This window comes from Bos javanicus, chromosome 25 (genome assembly GCF_032452875.1).
Source record: "Bos javanicus breed banteng chromosome 25, ARS-OSU_banteng_1.0, whole genome shotgun sequence".
NCBI lineage: Eukaryota > Metazoa > Chordata > Mammalia > Artiodactyla > Bovidae > Bos > Bos javanicus.
In genome coordinates, this window is record NC_083892.1 from 20,712,215 (window position 1) to 20,734,491 (window position 22,277).

Consider the following 22,277-nt stretch of genomic DNA (forward strand, 5'->3'; position numbering starts at 1 on the left):
TACAATGCTCCTCAACTCATATCGAATAAGCATTCCCACATAGGCTATGAACCTGAAGGACGGACTTGTAAAACACCTTTGATAATGGTGATCTCTAGTGCCCCCAAGTGGTCGTAAGTGATGTGACATCCTCAATAGGGAGTCATCCTGAGAGGTGGCAAAATCTTTGCCATCGGGGCATTTTTATCACAACAGGATGGCTGAAAAAGAAGGTATCAAGGGCAAGAGGGTCCAGAAAATATGGTTCCTTTTATACCGCTGTCGCCTCCTATCATAAAATCTTGGTAGAAGAGAGAAAAAATACAAAAGTTTGAAAGCCCACTGGAATTGAGTTAAAATGTGAGTTTTTATCTACTTCCATGGCCCAGGAAAAACTGCCTCTTGAAGGAAACGGCTGCATTTACTCTTGGTTATGAAGATTAAATAAGCATGGATGTGATTTTTTTTTTTTTTGCTTTAAAATGTTACTTACAAAATGTATGTATCCTTCTGTAACTTGTTTTCACTTAATACTACAACTTTAAAGCATTTTGTATACATCAGCATAGTACAAGTACCTGTTTAATTTCCAAAGTTAGTTAACACCAAAAAAAAAAAAAAGTTAACACCAAAAATATGGAGGTTGGCAAGGGGAGAAAGAGGAATATGGCTTGAAGAGGGCATCATGTAATAAATTTATTATATTTCATTACATTTTTCCACTTTTCTCTTAAATTCCAACTGTATACTATATAATCAACTGCTGTTCCAGAAATAAAACATTTTAAACATAAAAATATAAATTTTGCTTCTTAAAAGTGCATACACTTTGAATAATAAAACATACAAATAAATAACAGAAGTCAGTGACACATCTCATGCACTTGTTCTAAAATAATTTAAAATGTATGATACACTTTGTTTCCAGCCTCAAGGAAAGACATCCTGCCTTCCATATTACTGTACAACTAAAAAAGAAAATCATAACACAAATCACTATGAATGGTGCATGACCACCACCAAAGCATTTTGTTATACAGTGATATGACATGCAGCTTTTAAGACAACTATAGAAATTCCACTGTAAAAACTTAAGAGTTCAATCAAGAAACTGCTTTTGTAATGGGGCTTGAATTCAATTTTAACCAGTGGTGAGAGGCACAGTTGGTGAGCAAAACCAAAGGGAACATAAATGCATATTTGAAAGGCCTACAAAGAGAACTTCAGCTCCAGAAACACAGTAACTGCTTCCCCATTTGGTATAATGACACCTCACCATTTAGAATAGCACCTAGGGGATTTCATATTGCATTTTCACCATTACAACAGGTATCACTGCTCAGGGCAGCCTTTCTAAAGGAGCATTTCCAACTTGGGTTTTTACTTCTAACTTATTCCTTGAAATGTTGAAAACCTCCAGTAAACTGTGTTTTCTTTTTCTGTAGGCAGCATCATGCTTAACAGGAAGAAACCACCTGAGAAGCACAGCAGCTTATTTTGAATATATTCATAGTGCATTCAGCCCACCACAGATTAAAACTAAATTTCATTTGCCTCCATAGGTAACATGTACTGCCAAATTTTTGGATGCATATTCATTTTTTTAGTTACATGAAAAAAATACTGACGGTTACTCACCCACCCACCCCCCAAAAAAACCCAAATAAAATGCTTCACATTCATTAAAAAAAAAAAAAAATCCTGAAACTACATTCTGGATAGTGAGAGAGTGAGCTAAATATTCCTTAACAGGAAATTGGGCAGCAGCCTCAGGTTTGCTACTGTAACTATTACAGGTGACCATGGTCTATCAGAATCAGGGACAGGTTTTGCAAAGCCACTGGAGGCTTTACTTTAGCATTTTCTAACTCAGAGTGACCGTCCTGCTCCCTGCCAAGGTCTGGCCCTGCTGTGGCCTCCGGAGGAGAGGCTGTGGGAAGGAGGCAAGCCCCACGGGACACCAACTGCTCCAGTGAACTAAAGACCCCCAGCTCCCACCAGACGGGCAAGGGCTGAGGCACACGATGCTCCGAGCTCCTCACATCAGAAAGGCACCCCCCCTTATCTCAAACAGGAGGTTGATCAGTAACTTTTTTTTTTTCCCTTGTCTCTCCAAAGCAACAGAGGACTCTGAGTCATTTGTGAGTACTTCACACGGCAGTGATTCTCGCCATAGTTCTCAGCAAAGGGAAGGTGTATCACAGTGCTTCTCAATTCTGCAAATTAGAAACACTTCAGAGCTTTAAATATATTGATGGTAGCTCCTGGGACCTGCCACTACACTAATTAGATCAAAAGCTGAGGAGTGGGACTGAGGCATTTTTAAAAGTTCCCCAGACGATTCTAGTGAGTGCTGGGTATCCAAACCTCAGACAAGTTCTTCACAAGAGGCTTGATGGAATTCGGGAGAGTACGTGAGATCTGAAAAAAGCCTCCCGAGTCTGGATCTCCCTTCTCCCTCAACTGGGAAACACCAGTCTTAAGACGACTGTGAGCAGCTCTAGAACCTAACCCACGGTGGACACTACTGTACACCTCACAGCTCAGTCTCATTGTGACCAGTGGTGGGGAAAGCGCCAAAGCTTTCCAGAACAGCTCTAAGTCTCTACAAAAGTGTCTGAAAATTGTTAGCACTGTTAGGAGTCACATTCTTTCCTTGTGACCACGATAGAACCCTAGAAGATATAAAAAATTAAGATCTATAGAAAATGGCAGGTTATTTTTAGAACAAAATACTTTAGGAAAGTCTTCTGGCTAAATACAGTATATAAACCACTGTGTGTTCAACACACCCATTTCCACTCCTGCTTGCAAAATACTTATTTTACACACAATCTTGCCAATGATTAAAAAAAAAAAAAAAAACCGGCAAAGAGAAACACATGCAAAGCAAAACAAAAAATCACATTCATGCTTTTCAATACTGATTATAGAATTACAAATCCAAAAATAGAGCTCCATAATCTAAGAGATGTCTTTTTTTTTTCAAACTTACACTGAGTGTAAGTAGTCTGTATTTTTTCTTAGTTGTTTGCATAGGTAGTAAGAGCATGCTTTCTGGGTTAGACGGAGGCCATGCAAAATTATTTCCATTACTTGGGGGAAAAAAAATGATTGGTCATGCTCAAAATGCAGATGCAAAAACACTTTGAGAGTTGATCAAAAGTCAGTATGGACTGTTCATTTGAATAAAACCATGGGATTTCCCCCCGAAAATATGGAGTTAGCAATAACATTACCCTTTAAGAAATTGAAGACAGACAGCCTGCACAGTAACAGCTATTTTTTGTGTTTATGTTTATGATATAGGCACTGGTTTGTCCGCAAATTTGCTCTTCTCAATTCCAAGTAATACAAAGTTCAGTGTGCCTCATAGAATACGTTTTATTGAAACTGTGCTTGTGATTTGCATACTATCTCAAAAATCCAACCCGGAAACACTAATAATCTTTGCATCCAATAATTATTATAACCTACACAGGAAAACAGTATCTCCAGCTGCTCAGTAATTTGTCAGAACGAAATTTAACGTCGGATGTCAATCTACTTTTTAAAACACGTTTATTTGAAATAGATGAGCTTTGTTCACAGCTCTTCTGTTCCTTTTTTTATAAAGGCTGCCACTTCTGTTTCCTTCACATTCTGTCCTGTTTTCTTCACGATAGGTTATTTTAGAGGGATGACCATTTTTCTCCCCACCCACCCACAGAAATTCCCACATCCACCTCACACAAATGCAAATGACCAAATTCTAATGAAGAGTGACTTCAGATCGGATTTCCAACCACTAAGTAGTAGAGACAGCACAGTCTGAAACAGAGGATGTGACAGTAAAGTATCTCCAAAGATGAAGAAGGGCACTTTTGGTTTCCAGAACAGAACAGACTTGTTCAAGAGGCCCACAGGCCTCGGCCGATCACCAGGATCCACCTGATCTTTCTGCTTGGAAGGACTGGCACCCCTGGTTCATCAGCTGTGCTCCCAGGGATCCTCAGCTACAGCAAACTCCTGAAGCTCTCAGCTTGCCTTTACAAGCAAAGCAGGCCCTCAACGAATGTTTGCGGAATGAATGATGAAAGGAGGATTACAGAAGAGGTCGCGGCAGCCTCACAGACAATAACAGTATTTTGCTGCACCACAAACACCCCCACACCCATTTCTATTGGTCCAGTGGAGCACTACTTCCTTTCCGTTAGGCTGCTTTTAGCGTGAGAAAATACACAGCAAAGGTGGGAGATGGTCTGGAGGTGCCACGAGCTTAACAGTCTCTTTGTGCTTCCACATCGCATTAGGGGTTACAAAGGCAAGGTGTAGGGCTGTTGGAAGGAATGACGAGGACTCCGCGCACCCGACGTTCACAGGAAAAGAAATCAAGAATAAAGGTTTTAAAACGCAAACAAACACGACAGATGCAGCACTACTGTCGGTGGTTATTTTGTGCCTATCAGGAAATACGGCTGCTCTAATCGGGCCCACCTGGTTGTCAACCAGGAACCCAGGGCTACCATCGTCAGCAGATGATTTTTAACCCCCAAACACATATAAGCTCACTGTGCCAAACATCACTGAGAAGAGAAAAAACAGAACACCAAGTCCCTAACTCCACCAAAGAATTGAACTGAACCAAGTGTAATTTTTCTATAAGATACTTCACACCACAAAGAGCATCTCCACACTTTTAGGCAAAACATCCTTTTTCTGTGGCTTAAAGGTTGCAACCTAATAACTAAGGATGAAATTTTCATTGCTTACCAAGATGCCTAGACAGTGCCATACTTCCTGATTATTTTTACCATTAAAATCTGAAACAGGAACTAAATTCCATAGACATACAGTTTATAGATATGCCAAGTTTATTTTTAGATCCCATGGAACTTTAATATACTTCATAGATTTGGGTTTTTTTTTTATTATAAAGACACTAAACACAACAGAAAATCCATTCTTGGAGAACTCCGGAATAAAAATATTTACCACTGGGAAAATTAAATTACATTCTGTTAATGCTTAACTGTTTATATTCCCCACCTCTCCCCCCAAAAAAGTGTTATTAAAACACTGAGTAGTCCAACTATGATTCTAAGACTGTTTCAGAGCTTCAGATAAAAGATTTCAAATGAGATTTACCTATTAAATAACGATTAGAAGTTCAAATTAGACAAACACTCAATTCCAGATAATGACAACCCCACATCTGGTGCAATCTTTTTAGGAAATCAAAGTGATACTGGAAAACTCACAGTGGCTGAACACTGATGGAGCTGTCAATGTGCTGCTCGAAGCAACAAGATCAAGATGGAAGGCAGTCACAGCCCGGCAGGGGAGAGTGAGGCTGCTCTGGGGAGCCAGACGCCTGCACGGTGAGATGAGGACTCCTGGCAGAGTGGTGGAGTCAGGATCAAGCACAACAGGCTCAGAGTAAGTGGATTTCACACAGCACTAGCCTAACTCTCACAAGGCCAGATGTGTTGTCTTAAACATGGCAGGGGTCTACAATTCCAGCTTACCCTCAACACACATGGCCTCCAGACTTGCAGGTTAACCTGCTCGTGCTCAAATTAGCAGCAAAATAAAGCAACCTACTAGAAGCATTTCCCTAGAGGTATTCATAGCAAAGAAAGGGGAAAAAAGAAAAACAGGACAGTGCAGAATCCATAGCTATGCACGTAATGTATGTTCTAGTTACTTCACACACGGCAATACTGAAAAGGGAGATTATATAAATGGATCTGTGTACAAGGTGTTCAGGAAGAACCTGAAGAGTCCATGACTTAAAAAAAAAAAAAAGTTAATATGTAAACGCATATAAACTTAGCATGCTATATTTCACAGCAAAGTGACAAATGCTATTCAAAGAGAATCAGAACCATGACTCTCTTCGACATTTTTAAAAAATGGAAAAAAAAAAAAAAGGCTAAAAATCCCAGAACACCTCCTAAAAGCTTGAAATAATCTATATACATATCTTGCTTATCTGTGAATTTCTTGAGGTTCCCTTTTTCTCTAAACAAGAAATGGAATTTTCACTGACAATGCCAGATGAAGCAGGCTCCATCCTGCTTGTGAGTTTCACTACATCTTCAGCACAAAGAAGAAATAAATGCATTCCTGAAAAACAATCCCAGCGAAGCCTGACAGGCAGACATTATGCACATAACACTGTCACACATCGCTCGAAAATACCATCACTGGCTGCTGGCATCAGGCAACTTCTTTCCTCTCCAAGTTACAAGACGAGGAAACACAGGTGTGCGTTCTTGGGGCAGCATGGAGCTTTCAATTTCTAACATAGGAAAAAAAGCCACACCAGAGAAGGAAATGGCACAGATTTATGCATCCAGTCTAGAATTCATTTCTTTTTTTCCAGGAATTTTCTCTAGTCCATTTCAAAACCGCAGTGACCTTAGTGAGCAAATTTACAAGGGGAAAAAAAAAATTTAACTACTAGTGACTGGCTTTCTGGCTATCCGACTTGCCATCTCTTAGAACACATCCCACAGGTCAAGACAGCTTATGGCAACGCACGTCTTTGCAGATAGGAAGGTGGTGAAAGACTTCATTTCTACCTCTAAAAACTCTCTGTGGCAGTAGGAGAAATGACAGCAACCCACAGGCCACCTTCTTTGATCCTTTCACGGATGCGCAACCGTCCTACACTAGCTGAGTATATACCTGAGAAACATTAGTGTTAAAATATTGCCCTTGACAAAGACTGGTAAGATGGGGCCAAAGTGCAGAAAGCGACAGTTTTTCCCTCGGTTTATTTCTCTGTTAAGTGTCACAGTTTATAAGAGTTCCTGGTGCCACGTGACAATCCACAGTTGACGACAAATTCCGCTCAGATGAAACGAGAGTCAAGTAATTCATCCTTCTACAGAGCACACTAGTGATAGCTTAACTGGTTTCACAGGTTTCAAATCCCTAGTGTCCAATGAAAGTCATTAAGAGTTCTCTAGAAAGAAATATGTACAGTTACTAAAGGGACCATCCAGGGTATCATCTATAATTATTTCAGTTAGCTTGGTGTCAATGCTTTGCCTATGGCTGTTATTTGGTTCAATGGCAGAATAAGGCGACGCTTTTAACAATTTGCAATTGAATTCTCCACATACACACACGCACGCACACACACCACACAAACACACACACACACACAAACACACACACACACACACGGCAGGCACATGACCCCCAAAAAATACAAAACAGAAGCATAAAGGGCTTTGGTGGGAGGGAAGGGGTTCTAAATAAATTAACATCTTTACAGATAAAACACTTGGACTGCAGAAGTATCACTGAGGTTTCTGAGAAGGCCGTGCAGAGGTTTGCATGCTAGAAGGTAACTTTTTGGAGGATTTCTCAGCAGACTGCCTGCACCCAGGAGACGAGGGCGCTGCAGAATCGAGCTGGGAAGTCTTGGACTTGCGAGTGGACAGCAGGGAATGTTTACCAGAAGAGGGGTCCTTGGAGGCAAGCGGCTCTTTCCCAACTGCAATGGCATTTGGCTGCTGGGAGCCTGGCGCCTGGGAGCCTTTCTCTGCCTTGTCATCCACCGCGCTCTTACAGACTGACTTGACGGAGCCCCCGCCCGCCTTCTTGGACAGCAAGCTGGTCTTGCCCAGATCCGTCGACCGCCGGGTCTCCTTCTGTCTCAAGGCCGACTTGAAGAAGGACAGCCCCTTGTCCTCGGACTTGCTGTCCCTCTTCAGGCCGGCCCTCACGCTCGTGCTGGGGGAGCGCAGGCTGGCCATGGAGGAGCTCCGCACGTGCCTGCTGTCCCCGGCCCTGGCCTGGCTCACGCGCGGGGAGTTGGGTTTGGAGCTGGAGGTGACGCTGGCCCTGTCGGAAACCAGGCTGTGTCTGGAGCCCTCTCGGCTTAAGCTCCTGTCTGAAGTCCTGCTCTTCCCAGGAGGGAAGGGGCCCCTCGGGGCGGGGCCTGAGGCTTTCTTGGCAGACGTGGAGGAAGCAGTATAAGCGAGGGAAGAAGCCGACTTCTGCTTCTGGAGCAAAGGGGACGACACAGACTCGTGGGACTTGGGGGAGGACTCCTTCTTTGGGGCAGGGGCAGGGGAGGAATGCCGTCCACTGGCCCTGGAGGAAGAATCGGCTTTGCTTCGGGAGCGGGAGGGCTTTACGGACGCTTTCACGGGAACGGGAGAAGAAGGGGAGGTACTGGAAAGAGAGGACTCCTGGCTGGCCAAGGCTGGTCTCCCCTTCCGCAAGCTTCGCTCCGGCTCAGAAGCGCCTTTGGCGCTGGGGGATCTCTTGGTTGTGCTCTCTGGTTTCTTTGCGAGGGAGCCTGGGTGGCTTGGGGATTTCACCTCTTTGACAGGAGAGCTGTCTACAGAATCGCTCTGATCCACATAAGCAATCTGGTTATTGTTATCAAATGGATCAGAGACGGGGGGCAAGTGATCCCCATGTGCTGAGCTTCTGCTCTGTGTGTCCACCACACTGGAGTTCAACTTGCGGGTGTCCGACTCGTCTTTGAACACACCTTCCATGACGGCCAGAGGGGCCCGACCCACAGCCTTGTGCTCCCGCCGACTGTGACTGTCGCTCGAGTCCTGGTGGCTGCTGGACAGGTTCCTCAAGCTACCGAAGCAGGAGATGGAGACCTTGTCATCCACGGCCTCCCCGATCTTCTCCAGGGTGGATGCAGAGGTGTGAATTGGAGAGTCCCCTGAGTAGCGGGAAGGGGAACTGGAGCGCATCTGCAGCTTGGCAGACAGGGACCAGGAAGGCCGCATGCAGTTTTCATTGACGGCCAAGGGGCTGGTGACAGACGGTCTGGATGACAAGCTCTGGCGCTGGACACTTCTCACGAACGGACGAGTTGAGAAGCCTCCTGAATGCAGCAAAGAGATTACCGTTAAGCCAAGCCAACAAGATGTGCTAGTAACATCTACAGAACAAAGAAGGCCAGCATCAGGGGATGACGGGAGTGTGACCTTCAGAGCCAGTGCGTCTGGGGTCAGGGAGTCATCACGCGATTTTAACTTTTCTGAGCCTTCACCTATAACATAGGGGCATTCTAACTTGGGGACCGGCAAAGCACCTTCTTGCTCAACATCAGGGCTCAGCAGACTTTTCCTCTAACGGCCAAGACAGTAAATATTTTAGGCTTCGTGGGGCAGCTGTTCAACTCTGACACCTTAGTGCAAAAGCAGCCACAGGCAACAAATAAACAGGCATGGCTGTGTTCCAACAAAACTTTTTTTTGTTAACAAATAAAGACAGGGGCCATATTTTGGCCTGTGGGCCATAATTTCCTGACCCTTGTAACTCACAGAGCTACTAGGAGAATGAAATAAAATCTTCAAAGTCCTGTGCCCAGCAAGGTACCTGACATTGCACACTGCTCAATAAACGTGAGCTACTTCATTTACGGCTTCTTCATCTTACTAAGGACACTGGGACCCACAGCAGTGAGGTCTGTGCCCATGACCACACAGGTAATTAGAGGCAGAGCCAGCACCAGAACCACAACCCCTTCCCCCAACTCAACATCACAGGCAGGCGGGCTGTGATCGCTGACTGTGAAAGCCATCAGTGGAAGGAACTAGAGACAACACGCTTCTACCCTGAGTGCCTTAAAACTTTCAAGAAAAATATTCATGATTAGAGCAGTAAGTGACTTTGAACTTCCAAAGAAAATATTCTAAATGAAATCCTCCACTACTGGAGCTGTGGTATTAATACAACTCCGTCTGGATGAGACCCTGAGAGACAGGCCCTGGTCCATGGGCACCACCCAGCAGACTGTATGATGATGACCCTGAAGAGATATCGATCCCCCCGACTCCACTATTTAAACAGACTGGGCGCAAACCATATCTAGGCTCCCTGTTGAAACAACAGTGAGCTCGAAGTTTAAAGGCTTTGCTGAAAACCACCTCCAAATAATAAACAAGCCAAGGGGAACTGCCAGTTTTTCACAAAATGTCAGGAGTGCCAGCCAGGAGCTTGGTGGTTACAGCCCAAGACTCTTACGCTACAGAAGACGACGCAACAGTTGGAAGAAGGGGCAGAGCTGGAGGTGAGACGGAGCTCTCCACGTCGGGCCTTCCTCCCTACTCCTGTTTCCTTCCTGCAGTTTGCGTTCAGGTTTACCATCACCACTAGCAAGCAGCACTTTACTAGAAGCGATGGAAATGCCGCCCACAGACTGACTGAGGCCTGCCGGGGTGAGTCACCGGGCTCGTGGTATCCCACAGAGGCTGAGCTCACCCTCTCCCCCTCCCAACGCTCAGGACTCCAGCTGCCTCATTGCCTCCCCCCAGCTTGGGTCCCGGGTGGAGCGGGGGGCTGTGTTGCCACTAGTCCAGCGGGAGCTGAAGGCAAAAACACCAGAGCTCAATTTTTATCAGCTCTGCCAAGCTTCCATACTGTGACTGTTTCCCAAATTCCCCAAAACAGCTTTATGCAAAGGCAATGGCTTCTGTTCTAGCTGCTCCTGCACTCCCCAAGCACACACCACAAGTCCCTCCAGGGAGGCAGCGTGGTGGGAAGGTGAGAAGCCGAGCAAGTCAGGCGCTCCCACACCAGGCCCCGCATAGCAGCTCATTCCCAGGCAGCCTCCCGCAAAACCCTCAGCAAATCGCAAGCTCGCTGAGTCCCCTCATAGCTACTCTGAAGAGTTTAAAAAGCACTCTGATTAAACTGTACCAGTTACTGTACAGAGTTAAAGCTCTAGCCTCCACGTTTACACTTTAAAAGTGAAAAACGACAGTGGAAGGAAAAAGTCCTGGATCCCAGACGAGAAGCAAAAGGCCTGGTGATATAAAAGGTTACGTGCGATGGTGACCACAGCCACGCAGGCCCCTCACTGTCACCCACTTTTATGTCCCCCCACTTCCTTCTTGGGACTTGGCTCCTCAACACGAGGAAGCCTGTGCGCGTGTCCACGAGTCACTGTTTCGGAAATCTGTCACCGAAACCCAGACCTACCATCGTCTTCACTCCTCTCCCCGGTCATCTCCACAGACTCTGACAGCGAGGCCAGGGAGGTGCGTCTGGAGGAAGCCGCAGAGGTCACGCTGGCTTGCTTGCTCCCCGGGAGTCGGCTCACCCAGTGTTCGCACAAGGAGGAACTCGTGGAGCCTGCAGGAAAGGAAGCGGGCACCGAGGTCAGGCCAGAAGCCCGGGGACCTCATTGCCGGGCCAGCGCTAACTCCCAGACCCCACACCATGCCCACTCGAATGCCCCCTGTGAGGATGAAAAAGAGGGCAGACTCCCACTCACGTCTGCAGCTGTAAAATCCAAGTACAGGGATGGACACTTCATAAAGCAAAGTCTTAAGTGCCGGCAACAGAATGAACAGACACAACTGTTCATACCTTCCATCCACCCTATACACGTTTACTGAGCACGACAGCCCAGAGAGCGTTCTAAGCACCTGCAGTAATAAGCCAGACAGAGAGACGAAAGCAAGCAGCGGTGTACTGTTACTTTCTTGGCCTTTGGTGAAATTTTTAAATCATTTAAACCACAGTATTAATATACAACAAGCAAGCACACATACACAGGGCCACGTGCCATTCTGTCTTGTCTGTTCCAGGAAGGCCCTTAAATATGAGTTAGGACAATAGAAGCCACTCCTGAGATGGAGAGCATGCAGCAGCATGACTATCTCGAGGAGACCTCAAGGGGGTGTCAGGTCCGAGCACATCTCAGACTCTGGAAAGCACTGCGGGACGGTACTAGAGCCCTGGAGTTCCCGCCTTCTGTGAACGAAGAGAGCAGCTACAGACTGAGTGCTGTACTGCGTGGGGCGTGATGCACCAGGGGTCTCTGTGCCTCAGCGATGCTTCCTTTGAGCAGCTTCCGGCTTATCCCTCACAAGCTTCGAGGGGTGCAGGGATGAATAACTGCTCACACACGACCACGTCCCACAACTCTGTCCTATTCTCTCAACTGCAACGTGGCACTAAGACGCCTTCTCCCCGTCTGGATTGTGTGTGGCTGCATCAAGTGTGGATAGTGTTCTTGTGTTTGTTTAACACAACAGAGTAGATCTCCTCAAACTAAACCCAAGCCCTCTAAGATTAGTACAGCCTTCAATCCTTCCCCTAACAGAACAGGCCAACCTTACTGGAAAAAAAGAATAATTTGTAACGGTGCTTTACCCTTTGCAAAGGGCTTTAACCCAAGTTCACCTGATCTGCTGGACACAACGACCTCATGAGACAGGTAGCATTATTACACCCATGTTACGGCTGACAAATACGTGGCTTAGATGGGACATGCTCCACGATAACCCGAGCAAGGGGTGGCAAAGTCAAGTCTGGTTCTGCTTCCAAATCACGCGGTCCCTCTACTCTGCGAGCGCCTGGTGGTGCTCTTCAGCTCCCTCGCTCACTGACTCCACAAGTAAACACACGATCGTGCTCTGAGCTGGGCTCCACTCTACCTCCATGCCAACTCCTGGTATCACAGTTGCTTGCGCATTCCAGCCCCGTTTCCTTGACTGCAACCATTCTGCCTTCCAGATTAAATGCAAATGTGACAATTAACCTGATCCAACCAGCAGAATCAGAGGACCTTCTGGAGAAGTCCTCTGGATCATCAAGCACCACCTTCTGTTCTCAGAAAAACCGCACCTGGAGTGGAATGGCCTTACCCGCCACCGAGCTGTTGGCCGACCACGACGGTATAGCCGTCCGCCTCTGGTAGAAGAGGATGTACGCCGTCTGCGTGCAGACCTCATCTTCCGAAAGCTGCTGCACGTCACTGTCGTCGAAGCAGTACCAGAGACCGTCCACGGAGTTCTTGCAGAACGCTGCCAAAGAGAGCCCACCAGCCATCAGCACTGGGGTGGCCACCCTGGCCGCTCCGCTCCACCCACAGACACTGTTTCCTTGCCTCACATAATTCAATAACTTTTTAAGGTCGCAGGTAGTAATGCAGAGAAAGCGTTAAAAAAAAAAAAGCCAAATTCCAAATCATACACAGGCAAGATGTTTCATGAAATTCCAACCTATTTCAAATGGATGAAATTCTACTTAATCTTAGAAAATGAGTATTTAGTTAAACCAATGGCTTTCAGACAGAAATGCTTTTGCCCCAGGGGACACGTGGTAATGAATGGAGACCTTTTTGACTGTCACAACTTGGGGGGCGGCAGGGCAGGTAGGATACTAGTGATGAGTCGGGGGTAGAGACCAGGGCTGCTGCTGAACATGCTACCGTGCACAGGACAGCCCCACAATGAAGAGTCACCAGCAAACATGCTAATGTGCCAGGACTGAGCAGCTCTGTTTTAAGGATGCTGTAACATTTTAGTCTTTCGGGAACTAGAAATAATGATATTAATAATAGCAGCAGCTAATACTTGTTTAACACTTGTTATGTATCTCATTTGATCCTATGAAATTTGTTCTATTATTACTCCCATTTTACAGAGGCTCAAAACGATTAACCCGCCTGCCCAAGACCACACAGCTGGTAAAGCAGGGGGCCGAGTTCGTTTCAGAATTATCTAGTCCTTGAGCTTGTTCTTAGACCCCCACCCTACCCTGCCTCCCTCAGAGGCAGCAGAACGGTGCCTCATGGAAGTCCCCCGACAAACTGAGAACGGGGGCTCGTGAATGCATGCGGCCTTCTCTCCAGATCAAATTCTAAGCCTGAGATAAGAATCAAGAGCGCTGAAGCACCAGCAAGGACAGACAGACACAGCTTACTGTGCTGGGAATCGATCAGGGAGTGTGATGAGCTGGATCCGGAAAGCTGTGTGCGTACCAGTGCTTTCTGACTTACTGGGGTGGGCATAAATGAGAGCTACAATATTTGGCTGAACGCCGGGACGGACTCAGTAGGGCCCCGGGGGCAGGACACATAAGGTCCCCGAGTGGCACCAGGAGTGACAGCCTTGACAGGCCACAACCACTGGGTAAGTGTGGACTCCGAGGAGATGAAAGGGACCCGGCGAGGCAGGGCTACACCAGACAGTGCCAACAAAGAAGAGCAAGCGAAGAATCTATGACTGCAGGGTAGGAAGGTGTCTGCAGCTGTGGACTCACTGGAACCAGAGGGGAAAGGCAGATGGAGCTGGTAAAACAGCAACTGTTTGGTCAGCGGCGCGGTCAGGCTTGATGCGCTATGGCCCAGCTGGAGAGGGGATGCGGTTCGGGAGTGGGAGAAGGGGTGGGAGGAAAACGGTACTGAGGAGCGTGCCTGAGAGAAGGTGGCTGAGCAACCGTGTACCAGCTCCAGTCTGCTTCTCCTCGGGATGCTCTGTCCTCAGCCACAGCATGGAAACTCTCAGGGGCTCACCAACGGGTTAATGATGTATTTATAAAATAATTCTGTGTGCTTTTCTTCCCAGCGCTGTTTTCTAAATTGTTTTCTAGACCAGTGCTATGCAAATTGTGTCTCACAGACTGGTGCCAGTCCAAAAGAGAAGCACCAAAACGGGGTAAGCATTTAAAAACATTCATAGTAGTCTGATGTTTTTATTGCATTTTTGTGTAAGTGCTGGCTCGCGAAGGATTGGAAATTTTTAAAAAGATTTAAGAAATCTTTTAAAAGGTTCTTCATCGCAGATCGTTTAAGCAGCGCTGTTCTAGAATCACTACAAGTCAGGCATACATATACCATGTAACTATAGGCAGAACCAGCGCAAAATAAAGAACACATTAAAATAAACGTTCCAAGTGAAAGCTCAGAAGTAAGGTATCTTCAACTTAACAATGCTCAAGTACTTAAATGTTCTTATGAGAAAAGCAGTGGTATGGTCTAAGCATGGGAAGTAAAGTAAGTCAAGTCAAGTCGCTCAGTCGTGTCCGACTCTTTGCGACCCCATGGACTATAGCCCACCAGGCTTCTCCATCCATGGGATTTTCCAGGCAAGAATACTGGAGTGGGTTGCCATTTCCTTCTCCAGGAGGTCTTCCTGACCCAGGGATTGAACCCGGGTCTCCCGCATTGTAGGCAGACGCTTTACCGTCTAAGCATGGGAAAGGGGAAATAAATGCAGAAAATATCTGAGTCACTCCTAGGTACCAGGCCCCAAGAAGCAGACATGAGCACTTTCAGCTCCCTTGCATGGCCACCAGGTTAGAATAAGGTTCTTCACCTAAGGTCACGGAGCTAGGAGATGTGTCTGGCTTCTAGCCCACACTCCTCTAACTAACTGTACTGCCTCCGAGGTAGCTATGGTTTCCAGGCACTTTCCAGTCTGTTCCATAAACAGAGCAACATGAGGCTAGCACTGTCCTATTTCCTCAACAGTTTCTAGCTAGAAACCACACAACATGCTTGTCCATATTTTCCTGAGAAACAGTCTTCCACATGGAAGATTCTTTACCAAAGCTGAAGCTACACAAACACCAACCAGGGATGCTGGACAAAGTATTACTTCACCAGCTAATGTGTGAAATTAAATTCCCTCTAAGTCCCTTTCAATTCTCAGAGTCCCTGAGTATATAACTCTGTGACTTAGTATCAAAGAATGGAGATATGACCAGGAATGCCCCAAGAGGAAAAATACAACTAGATACACAAAGTGGTTCCCATAGAATATAAATATAAAATATGTAAGATACAAAATCTAGTATTAAAATCTGGCTTTAATAGATTTTTCAGTAGATCCTCTATCTCCTTCTTCTCCTAGAAAGTGCTTCCTAGGGCAAAGTAGAGGCCATCCAAAGCGCTCCACTGAGATACACTCCAAGTTCCATCATTCCTTTCACAAGTGACTGCAGCTTGCGGCATCTAAATATTGAAAGAATTTGAACTTAATGGGTTTCAAGAACAAAAGATTGTGTCCAGTCACACTCAAGCTCTTGCCTCCTGGAGGTAAGAGAGGAAGTGTGCAAGGCCAAGGAGGGGGTCTAGGACCCGACAGGCTCATTCACCGTGTTATGGGGCTAACTGCCAGGGAGGAGTCTCAGAAAGCCTGAAAGACCAACCGGCAGGGCCAACCCTCCTCTACCTCCCCCCACGTTTACGAACCAACAGCACCCTGTTGGGGCCTGTGGTGGAAACCACTGAACTGAGGATGCAAGAAAGTCCCAGAGAAGTGTTTCTGCCAAACAGGCTGAGTCGGAAGGACATAGAAACCCGAGTCCTGGCCACCCATACATCAAGTTCCCCCATACACAGATGTCCAGGCAAGAAGCCCCCAATATACGTGCCTCCCCAGCATGCATGCATGCCCTGAACCCCATCACTCCATTTCTGAGACTCAATCTCAAAGAGATACAGAATTAACACAGAGAAAAGGGGACGATGCACAAAGATGTTCACCAGTGTCATCTTCAAAGGACATGGTTATATATCAGACTAGAGTTTCATCATCAGAATATCCTGCAGTCATTAAAAATAACGTTTACCAAAAGTTAAGTGTCTGCCCCGTGAGGGTAGGTGGCAGGTTACTAATCGCAGCTTCCCCTGACCCTCCAGGAAGGGGGTGCTCTGGCCACTCTCTTCTCCTGGCCCCTGTTCTACCCACAGTCCACACTTCAATCACAGAACCTAATACACACTTCGCTCTTTCATATTACGTGTGCCTACGCTGTCCCAACCACTTGTTTACACTCTCGGAAGACAGAGGCTGAGATTTTTTTCGTTTCCAACATGTCTCTGATATGTTATGGCCCATGGCAAGCAAGAAACAGAGGAGGTGCTCCATAGCGGTTCACCTGTACAGAGCACATCAGCACAAACCACCACAGTATAAAGTAACGGCCAAACGTACAGAAAACATTGGAGGTTAACACCACTTATCGAAATGTTGCCTACTTACAATGGGATATTATTCAGCCTTAAAAAAGAAGGACATTTTGACACACAGTACAACATGGGTGACTCCTGAATACATTACGCTAAGTGAAGTAAGCCAGACACAAAAGGACAAATACTGTATGATTCACTTACACGAGGTACCCAGAGTAATCAGTTTCATAGAAAGAACGGTGGCTGCCAGGGATGGGGGAGGGGTCAACAGGGAGTTACTGCTTAATGGATGCAGGGTTTCAATTTGGGAAGATGAAAGAAACTCGAGATGGACAGTGGTCATGACTGCACGAAGATATGAATGAACTTAATGACACTGAACTGTATGCTTGCTGCTAAGTCACTTCAGTCATGTCCGACTCTGTGCGACCCCATAGACGGCAGCCCACCAGGCTCCCCGTCCCTGGGATTCTCCAGGCAAGAACACTGGAGTGGGTTGCCATTTCCTTCTCCAATGCAGGAAAGTGAAAAGTGAAAGTGAAGTCGCTCAGTCAAGTCCGACTCTTAGCGACCCCATGGACTGCAGCCTACCAGGCTCCGCTGTCCATGGGATTTTCCAGGCAAGAGTACTGGAGTGGGGTGCCATTGCCTTCTCCGGAACCGTATTCTTAAAAATAGTTAAAAAGGAAAATTCTGTTGTGTGTTATTTATCACAGTTTCTAAAAATTTTTTTTTTTTCTTTTAAAGCTTTTGGCCATGCCACAGAGATGTGGGCTCTTAGTTCCCCAACCAGGGACTGAACTCTCACCCCCTACAGTGGAAGTGCAAGTCTTGATCTCTGGACTCCAGGAACTCCCACCACCGTTTTCTGAGTAATGATCTCAGGGATTATTTTGGAGCGGCATCCTCATGGGTTGATGGCACTATTCTTTTTGCCTCTTTCTAGTCTCTAAATTTCAAGACGAGCACTACTGCTTTGACAAATCAAAAAAATTAATTTGAACACAAAGCAAAAAGAAAAACCCTTACAAGTCACTTTAAAGACACTATTAAAAAAAGTGGTCCACAACCACTCCAAATCAGGGAGATGCTAGGCCCTGAAGGAAGCAGAGCAGAACCTTAAATGGGGCTGTGCAGGTGAGGTCAAGAAGGCAAGTCCTGGGTGAGCCAAATGAGGCCACCCCTCTGCACAGGCCACCACTCTCCCTGCTCGGGTCAGAGCCTGACCAGATGAGGCCAGGGAACAGAGAGCTGGAAGGTGAAAGCTGCCCTCGTGGTCGGCACACTTCCCGCTGGAAGAGAAAGCAAGGTTCTAAAGCACAGCCACCCTGTCGCAAGCACAACACGTCGGGGGATCGTCAGCACAGGCGCCCGGCCTCTCGCGCTGCAGACCTGTGTAGTGCCCCCCTTGCATGGTGCCATGATGATTGCACACGGCATACAGGTCATAGATGTAGTCCTCAGGGTCCCTCCCGAGTCCGTAGGGCCGTCTCCATGGAGACCAGTGGGATGGCAGACTCCAGCTGCTCTGGCTTCGCTTAACCACGTGAGGTGTCATGTCCAAGCCGGTCAAAGGGAACTTGACCATGTTCTGAAGTTTCATACGCTTGTCTCCTTCCTGTTGCAAGAAGAAAAACAAGTCCTGATGGCACATTCATGCGAGCAGAGGGTAGGCCAGTTCAGCGTGAAAGGCAGACTCTATTGGCTAAAGTAGGTTTGAGTTTCCTATCTGATGTTTCCAAAGACATACGACACAGGGAACAGGTTAATACTGTTAACTTCTGGGGTTGGCCAAAAAGTTCATTCACATTTTCCCGTAAGATGCTATAGACTAACCTGAACGAACTTTCTGGCCAACCCAATACCTGGAGGGTTTTAATATCACCAAAAATGGAACCCACGATTAACTACATGTAAGAGGATAATGAGCTTTCTGGTCCTTACCTAATAAAAGTTTTTAACGTGCAAAATGACAATTTCCGGTGGTTCATCCAGAGGCATGAAAAGGAATGGAGTAACAACATATGTCAAGGGACAGCATGGTGTTGGCACCGAACTCACGGAACAGGGCCTCTTCCCGGCCCTTCCTCCAGGAAGTACATTCAAAGTTAACAGTGACTCAGCTTGCTACATTCACTGAGCTGACAACCTTAGGCAACCTGGAAATCTTGCCATCAGTTGAAAGATATCTACTGAATGTTTCCTGTGTCTATAGTGAAAGTCACTCAGTCATGTCCATGGAATTCTCCAGGCCAGAATATTGGAGTGGGTAGCCTTTCCCTTCTCCAGGGGATCTTCCCAACCCAGGGATCAAACCCAGGTCTTCCACATTGCAGGCGGATTCTTTACCAATTGAGCCATAAGGGAAGCCCTCCTGTGTCTATGGGGGCTTTAAAAAAATGAATCAGGTATAGATAATGCCAATTCTAAGGGAAAAAAAAAGTTCCTAAGAGAAAGGCAGGCGGTCCTGCAGGATCAGGCTAAAGAACCTGGATCCTGCTCTGTAGTCAAGGGGGAAGCTTGGGGAGGAAGCTTGGGGGAAGTCAAAGGGACGCTCTGAGGCAGGACATGATGTCATCAGAGCTGCCATGAAGTAGTGCCCAAAATGTGCTCCAGAGGGAAGAGCAGCGTAGGTTACAAAACCAATAAAAAGACACCGCAACTGCAACCTGCTGGGAAGGAGCAGAAAGTTGGAACTGGCAGGATGACAGCAAGAATGGGGAGAAGAGGACACATACAGAAGGAAGTGGGGAGGACAACCAAGCCCAGGTGTTAGAGACAAGAAAGAATAGTCAAAGATGACACTACAGTTTTGAGCTGGGGCGCTGGAGGCGTGACTATATGTCTTCAAAAGAAACAGAAAGCAAAGGACATCAGTCTGTGTGTGTGGAAAGAGACAGAGGGCTGGGCAAACCCTCAACAGGCCGTCCACCCGCAGACCCCAATGGAGGCGTGCAGCTGAGACACTCAAGGCAAATGCTCACTCCTCACTAACACAGGGGCTGGACTCCAAACCTCCATGCACTAAGCCCCGCCCCGGCGACCTTGTGTGCGCCCCCAACATCTTCACTTCATCAGCGAATCTTAGACATCTCCCAATCTATCCGGGTCTCTCCACCTCCGCTGCCGCAACTCCAATGCCAGCCATCAGCCGGGCCTGCCCTGGATAAACGGCCTCCTTCAGACCTCCCTGTCTGCATCCTTGTAGCCTCTCTTCAAATCACGCCTTTGGTCATGTTGCTTCAGTGGTTCAGAACCCCACTCTGCCTACCAGGCTTGGATGGCCAGCCACAGCCGGCCTCTTCTACTTCAACGCTCGCCTTTCTCCCTGACCCCCCAGACCTCCAGCCACACTGGCCTCGGCTCTCAGCCCCCTGCCCTGCTCTGCACCCGCTGTGTCCAGGCACTATGTGCGTGCCCCTCCCTCACCTGCTGCAGGCCTCCTGCTGATCTTTCAGATCCACACCTTCTTGCAGCCAGGCTCAGAGACTCCTCCAGCATCTACCTTTCATTTACCTCCCTTACAAGGGGGCCGCCCAGGACAGCTCTAACCTCAGGAACAGACAACCTTTTTGGGAAAACTGACTCACAAAGCCATACAATGCAAAGCAGATTTTCTTCGTATACATGTATGACTCATCTCCCCAACTGTACAACAGCTCCTTGGAAGCAGGACAACACCCGTTATTAATTTAGGTAGAAACAGAATTCTTCCCGCCCCCAGAAAGGAGCTCAATTTTTTTTTTAATCCCAAGGCACACTTACATGAGCACAACATTTACAAATCTAAAGCAAATCCTCAGGAACAAAGTAAAATATCTGCCGTATGAACTAAAATGGTTGGGATTCAAAGGTCACAGGACACTTGAACTTTGCTTTGGGAAAGAACAAAACAGGGCCCCAAACACAGGGAAAATGTGGGTCTGTAACAACACAAGATCGTGGGCTCTCACAGGGACACCAGAGAACCATCCCCAACAGCCCGCCAGTAGGGGGCGTAAGACACCTGGTCACAGTGCTCTTCCCTGGGCCAGAGGCTCTCCTTACCTGTCGAAATCTCTTCAGATGGATAATCAGCACATCGGGCAGAGTCCAGAGGCTCAATGTAATGCTGCCTTGCTGCAGCTGCTTACAGTGCGGGCACCGCCAGGCGTCGTCAGGGGCGAGCTGGAAACAAGGAGCACGACGCTGTTAGCGCCACTTAAGCAGGACCCCTAGAGGAGAAAGCCTTGTCTCCTCACTTCTGGGCCAAGGCATGGCACAACTCTGAATCCCTCTACAAACTACGTTTAATGGGAGTCAATGGAAAAACACAATCAAAGGGCTACGGTTGGCACCCAAACACTGGCTGAATAGCTGCTGCTGCTGTTGTTGTTCACTCGCTAAGTTGTGTCCGACTCTGTGGCCCCATGGACTGCAGCACGCCAGGGTTCCCTGTCCTTCACCAGCTCCTGGAGTTTGCTCAAACTCAGGTCCATTGAGTCGGTGATGCTATGTAGCCATCTCATCCTCTGTTGCCCTGTTCTCCTTTTACCTTCAATCTTTCCCAGCACCAGGGTCTTTTCCAATGATTTCTGAATAGACTCTCTTAAAAAGGAACGACCAATGAAGTAAATCCTACAGAAAGATGTTAAATGTCACAGAAGCTCGTCATACTCCCAAACTCGTCACCTTTCTGTCAATACAGTTCCCCTTTCTCCTCCTGTATGTCCTACCCCAGCAAATATCACTACCACCTGTTAAGAGCAGAACACAGGGGTCATCCCAAAGCCTCAAATCCTTCCCTCTTCCTCCACTCGTCCATCCAAGATAACACCCCTCTAACATTCCTCACACCTGTCTCCTTTCTTCTCCATCCCCCTCAACCCAGCTTAATTCAAAGTCCTCATTCACTCTTATCCCTTCTTCCTCTAGTCTCTTAATTGTTCTTCCTCCCCCAAACATCAAACTGCTCCAGACAATCCTCCCCCTCCTGCTTACCACCAAGATCTTTCTCAACACCAGTCTGAGGCCTCAAATCCCTGGGTGTCCCATCTGCAGGGAAGGATTTCAGGAAGGGGACATAGAAGTGCTAACAGGACATGTCTGGTGAGAGAGGTTTTTTAAATTTCATTCTGGATTTCAGAAGATGCCTCAGATCTGGAACCATTAACATGATGAAGTGAGGGCAGCCATGGGAACAGAACAGATAGCCATGCCCTCTGAGACGTCAGAGAAGCCAAGGACAGAACCTGGGGGGATGCATATTTTTAAGGGAAACAAAGATTGAGAAATCACCGAAAGCTGAGGATACAGTCAGAAACTCAGACAAGTCAGCAGCATTTCTTTCATGCAGACCAAGTTAAGAGTGGCAAGAACAGGCTGGTTATCAGAACCACATCCCATGGAAAGAACTGAATGCAGACTGAGCAAAGGCCACTGAACTGAGCCCAGGAGGGGCCCAAAGAATCCTGGACAGCTGTCAGAAAGCCAAATCAGAGAGATGACGAGGGATCTGGGAGGGAGGAAGGAGAACGCGCTGAAACCACTAATGATCAAGTTGGGCAGAAAAGAAGAGAAAGACTGGCAGGACAGCCTGAAGGGGAAGCAGAGGTCAGGAGATTTCTTTCACGACAGGAAG

At 47.1% G+C, this 22,277-nt stretch overlaps 1 protein-coding gene across 2 annotated transcripts in view; it reads right to left on the bottom strand.

The window, feature by feature from the left end:
- Window positions 1-650: 650 nt before the first annotated feature.
- USP31 (ubiquitin specific peptidase 31) overlaps window positions 651-22,277 on the bottom strand; it is an 83,477-nt gene continuing 61,850 nt past the window's right edge. For both annotated transcript variants that reach the window (XM_061401410.1, XM_061401412.1), the window contains exons 12-16: window positions 20,705-20,824; window positions 18,050-18,275; window positions 12,603-12,761; window positions 10,930-11,082; window positions 651-8,827 (exon numbers count right to left, since the gene is read on the bottom strand). In XM_061401410.1, the coding sequence (XP_061257394.1) occupies window positions 7,272-8,827; window positions 10,930-11,082; window positions 12,603-12,761; window positions 18,050-18,275; window positions 20,705-20,824 (2,214 nt within the window). In that variant the 3' untranslated portion in view covers window positions 651-7,271. The remainder of the gene's footprint in view (window positions 8,828-10,929; window positions 11,083-12,602; window positions 12,762-18,049; window positions 18,276-20,704; window positions 20,825-22,277) is intronic.